The sequence below is a fragment of the Rhea pennata genome, chromosome 7 (genome assembly GCF_028389875.1).
Source record: "Rhea pennata isolate bPtePen1 chromosome 7, bPtePen1.pri, whole genome shotgun sequence".
NCBI lineage: Eukaryota > Metazoa > Chordata > Aves > Rheiformes > Rheidae > Rhea > Rhea pennata.
Window position 1 is genome coordinate 14,962,541 of NC_084669.1, and position 9,968 is coordinate 14,972,508.

A 9,968-nucleotide genomic window follows, 5' to 3' on the forward strand; every position below is an offset into this window, starting at 1 on the left:
GCCGGAGCCTGGAGCCTTTTCCATCGTTAGCCGTGGCTGGATTTGCAACGTGACGGAGCAAAAGCCCTGGAACCTAGAACGAATTTGTAGGAGGGTTTGGGAAAGCAAAAGCAGATTTTTGCAGTGCAATAAAGGAAACCAGATCCTGCGAGGGGTCCCGGAACGGCTTTGCTTTGCCTGAGATTCGCCGTGGAAGCAAATCCCGCAAATCCCTCGCCTGGAGGAGGGGAGCAGGCCCTGGGCTGCCCCAGCAGGGCGCAGATGCGCAGCGGCTCCGTGCTCAGCCCTTTGCACGGCTCCGGCTCCGCCGGCAGGCTCACCCTCCCCTCCTCTCCTCGGAGCCGGGGAAACTGAGGCACGGAGTGGCGAGGCATCCTGCTGGCGGGCTCGGTGGCCCCAGCCCCGCGCCTTCGGGTTTCGCAGTGCCGTGGCTCGGGGCCGTCCCGCCGCCGCTCGTGCCCCGATGCCCTCTCCTTGCCCGCCCCCCACCTGGGGCTGAGCATCTCCCTCCTGTTTAACTGCAGCACCCTCTCCGTCCCGGACGGCGTTTCGTACCCAAACTGCAAGCCCGCGAGATGCTCGTGCTGCTTTCATGGCCGGGACACAGCAGGCGGGCGCTGAGCTCCCGAGGGGCGCTGGGGGCTGGCTCCTCCAGCGCGTCCCCCGCCGCAGCGGGCTTCCTCGGGGGGGCTTCTGCTCTCCCGTCTGTCTGTCCTCACGGCCCCCCGTCGAGGTTTCCTGGGGAGCCCTGCAGTTTGGCGGGGGCGAAGCCGGGAGGGTCCGGCGCTGGATTGCCCTCGCTGTGCCGGACCTTGCGTGGTGCTGGTGGTTGGGGGAGGGACACCCCGGCCAGCCCCGGCCCCCCCCTTCCCGCCCCAGGCCGGCGCAGCGGAGGGGCGGCGGGGACCCCGGCGAGGGGGGGGCTGTGGGCCGGGACGCGGGCCCGGAGGAGGGCGGGGGGACTCGCGGTCGGCTCTGACATCACGGCCCGTGCCGGAGGCGCCCCGCTGCCGAAGCTGCTGCGCGCCGGCGCCTGCACCGGGGCGGCCGAGAGCCCCCAGCCCCCCACCCCGTCGCCCCCCAAGCAGCCCAGCCGGCCCCCTGCCTGTCGCCGGCAGCCCCGGGTAAGTGACGGCGAGCGGCGGGGTGGCTCAGCGCCCGTCGCGCCTGGGGGGACCCGTGGGTTCCCCCTTCCCCTGGGCTGAGCCAGGCCCCCCCCGCCCTCCCCGAAGCCCCCCTTGGCCGGCTCCGAACCTCCCCAGGCATGGCGAGCCGGCGGGCAGCTTTGTGCGGATTTTCCCCCTTTTCTGGCCCCCCGTCCCCATCCGGGGCCGGAGCCTTTCCCGAGCGCTCGTCCTGGAGGCTCGGGGCAGGCAAGGCTGGAGGGGGGCTCTGCTCCAGCACCCCCTGCCCCCTCCTGCCCGCGGGGGGCTGCTGCTAGATGGGGCAAAGCTTTGCGGTCCAAAGGAGGCTTTCGTCCCCCAGCTGGGGGTGGTGATGGGGGGGGGCTTGGCCACCTTGCAAACCCCCCCGGCCTGGCTGCCCCCCCATCACCCCCCACGCCAGCGGTGGGCTGCATTAGAGGGCAGCGGGCCAGGGAAGCACCGGGGTTAGGGGTTAGAGGCGCCTGGGGCTGCCGAGGGGGCCGGCGGGCGGCTCGCTGCTGGCGAAGGCGAGCCGGGCAGCCCGGACGCCTGGGCTCTCTCCCCAGCCCCGGCTCCCGCACGCCGGGTGCCGTGCAGGTGCTGGGAATTTTACTCTGTCTCCCCAGCCAGGGGAGGGTGGCTGGGGAGTAATTCGGGGGCTGAGGGATGCTCACGTGGGGGCTCAGTTCGTCGCCAGCCCCTCCAGGGATGGGGTCTGAGATGCACGAGTGGGAAGCAGGGCACTCTGCTTGCCGGGGGAGGGGGGACAGGAGGGGTGACGCAGGGACCCCGATGTGCCAGCGCAGTCTGATGGGAAGGATGCAGCCAGGGGACTAGGAGCCAGGGCAGGCTGGGCCCCAGCCTCCCTCGTACGCTCGCGCAGCACTGCTGAGCCCGCCGGGAGCCGGAGGGATGGGAAACGCTCTCCGGATGGTAACACGCGCCCTCCCTCCTCGCAGGCCGGGATGGCTCCTCGGCTCTAGCCAGGGAGGCCAGCTCAGTGCCCCAGATCCGTGTCCGAGTGATGGTGGGACCAGGCTTGGGGACCTGCAGTGAGGATGTCCGACATCAAGCCCCCGAGCGGCTCTTGCCTTGTGCTTTCCGTGCTCTTTTTGCACTGGGCTTTGCTCCAGCCGGGCCAGGCTTTTCCCAGCACCTCCAACTACCTGCAGCGGGGCTGGCAACGGCTGCTGGAGGAAGGGGAGGGCTGCGCCGAGTGCCAGCCGGAGGAGTGCCCCGTGCCGCGCGGGTGCCTGGCTGGCATGGTGCGGGACGCCTGCGACTGCTGCTGGGAGTGTGCCAACCTGGAGGGACAGATCTGTGACCTGGACAACACCAACCACTTCTACGGCAAGTGCGGGGAGCACCTGGAGTGCCGGCTGGACGCCGGGGACCTGCGGCGCGGGGAGGTGCCCGAGCCGCAGTGCGTCTGCCTCTCCCACTCGGCCCTGTGCGGCTCCGACGGGAAAACCTACGCCCAGATCTGCAGGTTCCTGGAGGTCGCCCGTGCCCACCCCGACGCCAACCTCACCGTGGCTCACGAGGGCCCATGCGAGTCAGGTAGTGATGGGAGCTGTTGGGATGGTGGGAGGGAGCTTGTGTCCCGGGAAAACCTCCCCTTCCTGCTGCAATGCAGGATCTGGCGTCTCCAAACGTGCGTGGGTGCCTGAGCTGTTTGCACTGGGGCTACTCCCGGCTCTCGGGAAGGGACGAGCCAGGGGATCTAATAGAAATATTTCACCTGGTAGCAAATCCTCTGTGTGCACGTGGACGCGGCAGCCCTGCACCGTTTCCACGTGCCCACGAGGCTCAGCAGAGGGGGGACGGACACATGGATCCCAAGGGCAGCAGGTCCCCGCTCGCGGGGCCCCCGCGGCTCTTCCCACTCTGCCACTCCGGGGCAGCCTGTGCGGATCCGGCCGGTAAAGCTCTGGAAGCGCCTTTGCCAAGGCGGTGCGGGATTCATGGGAAGCAGAAAACCCTGCTGAAATGTATGGGAAAGTTCCAGGGAGTTGTTAGTGGATTCTTGGCTTCGGCACGGCGTTGTTGGAAATAGGGCTGACTCGGGGCACGCTGCCTTGTCGTTCTCGAGAAATACGGCTCCCCTGCTCCCTCCCCGAGACCTGTCTCCTGCAAGTGGAAACCTGGATTGGTTTAATTTGACAGTGTGATTTCCATCCCCCATTTAAAATCCTGCTTGGGATTGGGGGCCGGGGCTGGGGGGGAAAGTCCGTTTTGGAGAGGCCACGCGCCAGGGTGGCGCAGGTCGCCCAGCGCAATCCCCACAGCCCGAGGGCGGCCAAGGCTGCCTTTATTTTCTGTAGCTCGTTGTCCCTCGTCCCCCTCCCCCCCCCACCGCCGAGTGTATTTGGGGGTGTTGTCCTCTCTTGCCTCCTGAGGTGGGACCTTCTCATGCCGTGGGCTGGGATCCCTATTCGGCTCTGGGTAGAAGCTGCTGTCCTTGCTGGCAGCAGCTCTGTTCCCGCAGGGAAGGGGCCTGAGCCATGGAGATACTGGCCGCGTATGTCACCTGGGGAACTGCTAACTCCCTCTAATCGCCACGAGGATCCCAGGGCCAGAGCAGAGATCCGATTCGGCTGAAAGCCAACTGATCCTCTTCTCCTCCACAACCAGTTTCAGGCTGAGTGCATGCCCTGGGCTGGCTCACTCTGCATTTAGCTCGGTGGCGGATCCCTCCGAAGCAGCTGTAGCTGTTAGCTGCAAATGTTTGCTGCCCCCCCAGGTGGCTGCACTCTGCCTTTCATCGCCGGCAGCAGCCGGGGCCCCCTGGCTGGCAATCTGCCCCAGAGGGGGCTGTTAGCATCAGCTCCCCCCTTGAGGTCCCGGCTGCTGCTCACACGTGGTGCTGCTCCAGGCCAGGCGAGAAAAAAAGGGGGGTTGTGCATTCAGAAAGGAGGAGAACCATCGTGTTAGGTGAGCAGGGCTGCGCTGGTCCCCCGAGACCCTCTTCCCTTTCCTCAGCTGTCCCTGGGGCTGCAGGAGAGCCGTCTGCCCTGGGCCGACCGCAGCCTCGCTGCCCCACCGGTGCTGTGCGTTGGAGCCGACGGGGGGTGCGGGACTTGCCCCCGGCTGCCCCTTCTCCCCCGCGGTGGGCCGGGGGGTTATCTTGCAGCGTCAGCAAGAAGAGCCCTCACCACCTGCTTTCCCCATCAGGATACGAGCCGCCTGTTGCTCTTGGCCGCGTGTCAGAGCTGGGACCGCTCTTGGGAGATCCGGGCGAGGGAGAGGGGCAGGTTTTGTGGCAAGGACCGGGGCCAGGGCAGGAAATTCCAGCAGCCCTTGGCTCGTCTTGCAGGCGAGGGGCTGTGCGCTCGCCGGGGGCCCGGCAGCCGGCCTGAGCCCCCTGCCCGCGGCAGCACAGCCCCTGGTGGGTGGCAGCCAGCAGGTTCAGATGTGCAGGCAGTGGGTGCAGAGGTGGCCCTGGCTCTCCCACCCCAGGTGTGTCCTGTACCGAATGCGGGATGTGCACTGCCTCCTGCCTGGCATCCCTGCAAACAGCCCTGGCAGGATGGGCTCTATCCTCTCTCATGTGCTGGGATCCCAGTGCCAGGCCTCTGTGCAGGGTCCTCTTCACCAGCACTGCCAGGCATCAGAGGACCTGCAAGGTGCTGAGAGACCAGCTGAGTGGTGGGACCTCTCCTCACTATGGGTCTGGCATCTCCGCTGAGCCCATCTTGACTTCCTACCTCACCCCTCTTCTGCTCTCCTTCACTCAGAGCCTCAGATCACGTCTCCTCCCTACGACACGTGGAATGTCACTGGGCAGGATGTCATCTTCGGCTGTGAGGTCTTCGCATACCCCATGGCGTCCATCGAGTGGAGGAAGGATGGCACAGAGATGCTGCTGCCGGGAGATGACCCCCACATCTCTGTTCAGGTAAGGGGCTTGCCTGGAGCTCTGGACCCAGACCCAGGGTGGCCAAGTCCTTCCCAGAGTTTCTGGGCAGCCAGAACCTCCATGTGGTTGCCATTTGTGCATGGCTGAACTCGGATGCCTGGGATGAAAAGAGGTGACCACAGAGCTGATCCAGAGCTAGTGTCTCAGGGGTAGGAGTTATCAACATGAATTTCTTCTGCAAATTTCTCCAGCTGTTTTTCAATTCATGCACCTTGTCTAGGCTCTAGAGTGTCCTGCAGCAAGGAGTTCCCTAACTCCACTCCCTGTGGGAGGAAGCCTTTCATTTGCTTTGCCTGCTGGCTTCATTCAGTGGACTAGAAGACCTCCTGAGGCCCCTTCCAACCTTAATTATCCTACAATCCTGTAAGGAGGCTCAGAGAGTCCCTGTGCTTTTCTGTGTCCTCCACTCCAAGCAGGGCTCCCCTCCTACGCCAGCACACCCAGAGGGTCAGCAACCTGCCCACGGCTGGCCCCAAATATAGTGCAGAGGAAGCGCCGGTGGTGGCCAGCCGGGCCATACCCAGCTATTAGAGGGTGTGGGCAGAGATGCAGGAGGCCGTGCACCACTGCTAGGGACCAGTGAGGAGGAAACTATGGTTGGGCGGATGGGGGAGCCAGGGAAGCAGGCAGGACCCGACACCATTGCAGGGGGAGGTGTTGATCACCTTCCATTGGGTCTGACCTTCCCGCTGCCCCATACCCCATCACAGCAGCTGGCCAAGGACCTCCTGTCTAGGCAGGGTTAGCTTGCTGGTGTCAAGTGCTGTAGGAAACTCAGCTGTCCTCCACCCTCAGCCACAATAGCAGCCTGCAACATGGTTGCAGCCCAGCTGGGTCAGGAAAAGGTTATTTCTTGCTGAAGACAAACAGAAGATTGCATGCTTGGAGCCGCAGCCGCCCTGGGACCTTGCCAGCTCCCGAATCAGGGGACTCTGGTCTCCTCCAGGGCTGGCCATGCCTCATGTGAAGCCCTGGCAGAGTTTGCAGGGGGACCTCACCTCTGTCCTGCAGGTCCTTCTGCCTGTTTGCCTGTGGAGGCTGACCACCTCTCCCCCTCCGTCTCACTGCCCTGTAGGCCCTGTCCCACTCACCCCAACACAGCCTTTTCTGACTGGCTGACGTGGCTTTTCCACATTGTCAGCGGGGCCTGGCTTGTAGCCCAGCAGGAGGGAGAGCCCAGCACCCCGTCAGCTCGACCCTTCAGATGTAACCGAGCTCTGGCTGGATGTCTTGCCCTTGTCTGAGCCGTGTCCAAGTGACGGAGCTATATCCGAGGATGAGAGCCAGAAGGACCTATTAGATCATTGATTTGTTGTTAAAGCCCAGGCCAGGAGACATTGCTCTGCTGCTCTACTTGGCCCCTGGAGCAGGGCTGGTGGGGACTGGCCCTGCTGGGACTTTGACCTCATCCCCCAGGATGGATGTGGGCATGGAACACACTTATGGGGCAGGAGGAACATGCTGGAGACCTCTTTGCCCAGCATTTCAGCAATGTTTCTTTCAAGTTGAACTAGCCGCACTCTACACCTGCCTCTGCATCTTCCCTTCTCGGGGTGCTGCTCCCTCTGGGGACCACAGTGACCAGAGGCACAGCCAGGTGTCTGGGGCATGTCTCCGGGGCCCTCACAACAAGGGTCTTGGCCCACGAAAGCCATCCTGGGTCCTTCCCCAGGCTGCACCCACCTGCAATGAGGTGCTCCCTCACTCCGTCTGTCCTAGGCAGTGGGAAAGGGGGAGGGGGATCTGCATCTACAGGTCCACGCCAGCCCTGGCACTGGAGCTTAGGGAGGAGCAGAGAGTTTCGCTGGGCCTGTATCACCTTTCCCATACCTCCCAGTGCAGCTTGGTGGGAAATTGCTTGCGGGGCTCTCCTAGCCACTGGGCTAACTGAAAGCCCCCTCCTCTTGCAGTTCAGAGGTGGCCCCCAGAAATACGAAGTGACTGGCTGGCTCCAGATCCAGAGCGTGCGTGTGACAGATGAAGGCATCTACCGCTGCTTTGCCAAGAACAAGGTTGGGGAGGTGGTGGCATTAGCCAGCCTGACCGTCCTCACTCCAGGTGAGCACAGGGACATCGTGCCCTTGTCCTTGTCCCTTCTCACAGCTCCCAGGGGATTCCCAAGGCAATGGAGCTACTCAGGAGTCTGCAGCAGGCTCTTCCGCATGGATTTTCCCTGGATGAAGGGCTTGGAGGGCTCTGCTAAGGCAGAAGGGAAACAGGCATCCTCCAACCTCACCAATATGGCCCGTTCTTACAGGGATGAGGAGGAGATCTATGAGCAGGTTGCGCTGGTATAGTGGGATCTGCTGGGCTGGCAGCCCCACAGCTATGGGGCTGTGTGTGGTGGTGCCCCTGTAAGCAGCCTGGCCCCAGGTTGGCTTTGGTCCCTGGGATGATCAGGACTCCTGCATCGGGGACTCCTGGTCCCTGGGAGAGGAGGGCTGAGTTTGCGCTCGGGTGGCCAATGACACTTTTTCCCCATGCTGCTGTCTCAGACCAGCTCAACCTGACGGGTTTTTCCCTGCCGAAGCCCCGCACAACGCCTGAGGACTATGGGGAGAGCGAGGAGGACTATTACTAGCCCGGAGATGGGACAGGCGGCTGCGGAGATCACCACTGTGGGGTACCGCTCTTGGCTGCTGTGCTGGGAAATCCCACCGCGGGGCCTTGCGCGAAGGGTCCTGGGGAAGCTGGTGCGGAGGGCTGGACACCAGCAGTGACGCTTGGTGCATCACCCCCGGGGCCGACCTGCACCGGCCCAGGGCAGGAGGCACCCATGCTCCCTCCCCAGGGCCAAGGGAATGTGTTGCCAAAACATCCCTTCTCCCCACTGAGTTTTTAACCACCGAAGCAGTGATCTGAGAAACCAGATGTTTGTGGTTTTCACCACTGTCTTTGCCAACCCCCCCGCCCCGGACAACGTTGGCCCAGACACTGATGCGGTCAGAAACGCTTCGGCCTTTTGAGACCAACTCTGTGCTTTCCCTTCCAAGCAGTTCCCGTCAACGCTAGTAAAATATACACGTAGGTCAAAGCTTGACGCAGGCTGCCACTGACTGTCCCGTATCTGCAAGGATTATTCTAGGAGCGAGAGACAGGGGTGCTCAGCGACACGGCGGGTGTCGGGGTCCCTCGCAGAGCCCCTGCGCCGTGGTGGACCATGCCCTGTGCGGTGCGGCCCCCGCAGTTCAGCCTCCCCGCCACGACCCAGCCCCGGCGCCTTCCCCAGCGAAGCCGCGTGCCTCCCCGAGTTGCTGCCTGCCCTAAATCATGCTCCCCTCCGGCCACATCCTGGTAGCGGGATGGGATCCCCCCATCCTGCGGCACCGGGGCAGAGTGGTCCATGCCTGGCAGGAGCACGGCTGGCGAGGGACGGAGGGGCCCCTATTTCCACTGGAAATACTCCTTTTTTTTTTTTTTTTTTTTTTTTTTTTTTTTAAGCAAACCCACCTGCCTTCAAGAGGGAGGTCTCGAGCTGAGGCGAGACCCCAAAGGGAAGGACTGGGACTGTCCCCAGTGGGAGCGGGCAGGCTGCGACCAGGCAGCTCGCGTTTCCTTTCCTCTCTTCTTCCCCTTTCTTTCGAGAGTTGGCTCAGATGGTGCAATTACGGTGTCAAAACCTGAACTAGCAAATAAAAGGGATTTGTCTGGAGTTGGCAGCGGACCGAAATTCCTGCAGCTGCTGCAGCTGGAGCCCCCGGTCCTGCTCCCCAGCCTGCCAGAGCCCAAGTGTCGGCAGATGCTCCCGACTGGCGGCAGCTTGGGGACAAAACCACGGTGGGTCTGCCGAGGCAGGAGGGGCTGGCACCCTCCCCGTGTGCCCTGCAGCCCTGCCAGGGCTGTCCCCCTTGCTCGGTGCCAGCCCCACAGCGTCTGACCCATGTCTGTGGGCAGTGGGGGCTGTCCTTTTTTTTTTTTTTTTTTTTTTTGCTTTTATTTCCTCTTTTTTTTGGATGGAGAACCTGCTTTTGGAGAACCTGGGGCATTCTCACCAGTCCTCGTTCCCCCTCGCTGGCACACCAAGCGCTTGGTGGAATTGGGCCACGTTCAGGCCGAGGCCGCGGCCAGGAAACCCGAGAGCGTCCCCGGCGTTTCGGCAGGCGAGACGAGGCGCCCGGCCGGACCCGCTCGCCGGGCTGCCTGGCCTGGCCGCCGGCCAGGGCTGCCATGCCAACCCTCCCCAGGGCCAGCTCTCCCCTCGCCAGCCGTGCCCATGCCGGTGCGAATCCAGGTCGCGGCGTCCGCCCGCGCAGCCGCCGTCGGAGCCAGCCCGGGGCTAGAGGTGCGGGACTGGCTCTCCGTGTGCCGATCTCTGGGCAGGGACCATCACCCGCCTTATGGCACCGGTCCTCAGCTGTGGCCGGGGATGCTGGCGGCTCCTGAGGCCAAGGGAAGGACCGTGGGGACGTGGCGGGCGCAGAGGTAGCAGAGCAGCCCCAGGGGCACAAAGGGGACAGGGGGAGTCTCCAGAGCCTCCGCGTTGGCTCCTGACCTTGCCGCTTGCAGCCACTGAAAAATTAAAGCAGCCAATATCCCTGCACAGCTGGAATCGGTCACTGCCACAGAGCTTAATTGAGGTTATTTGTTGCCTCTAAACATGCTTGGGCTGCTCAGCCGCAAGCTGCTCAGATGCTTCCTGCAGCCCCAGCCCTGCTGGGAGCTTCTCACCCCTCTCCTGCCAGCACCAGGGGTGTCCCCAAACCCCAGATGGTGCAGGGAGGGAGGGCACCTCGGCCAGCATCCACAGGAGGCAGCTGCCCTGGTGTCTGCAGAGTCTGGGGGACTTGGCCAAACACCGCCTGGTGTCCGTATCGGGACGGGGTGGGGGGGGAGCCTGTCCCCGGGGACCACGGCCCAGTCCTGGAGCATCTCCACCTTCCGGCAGTGTCCCGAGCCGAATCCCT

The 9,968-nt window shown here is 63.8% G+C and overlaps 1 protein-coding gene across 1 annotated transcript; it reads left to right on the forward strand.

Moving 5' to 3' along the window:
- Nucleotides 1-1,062: 1,062 nt before the first annotated feature.
- On the forward strand, nucleotides 1,063-8,462 carry KAZALD1 (Kazal type serine peptidase inhibitor domain 1). Its single transcript, XM_062580202.1, has 5 exons — nucleotides 1,063-1,124; nucleotides 2,105-2,705; nucleotides 4,883-5,043; nucleotides 6,975-7,122; nucleotides 7,560-8,462. The coding sequence occupies exons 2-5, from the start codon at nucleotides 2,204-2,206 to the stop codon at nucleotides 7,643-7,645; spliced, it is 897 nt and encodes a 298-aa protein (XP_062436186.1). The 5' UTR covers nucleotides 1,063-1,124; nucleotides 2,105-2,203; the 3' UTR covers nucleotides 7,646-8,462.
- Nucleotides 8,463-9,968: the final 1,506 nt, after the last annotated feature.

Bases quoted from the DNA above. Each gene is read 5' to 3' on its own strand.
- KAZALD1 (XM_062580202.1), top strand. From the start codon at position 2,204: ATGTCCGACATCAAGCCCCCGAGCGGCTCTTGCCTTGTGCTTTCCGTG. The intron at 5,044-6,974 runs GTAAGGGGCTTG...CTCCTCTTGCAG, and splicing joins ACCCCCACATCTCTGTTCAG to TTCAGAGGTGGCCCCCAGAA. The intron at 7,123-7,559 runs GTGAGCACAGGG...CTGCTGTCTCAG, and splicing joins CCTGACCGTCCTCACTCCAG to ACCAGCTCAACCTGACGGGT.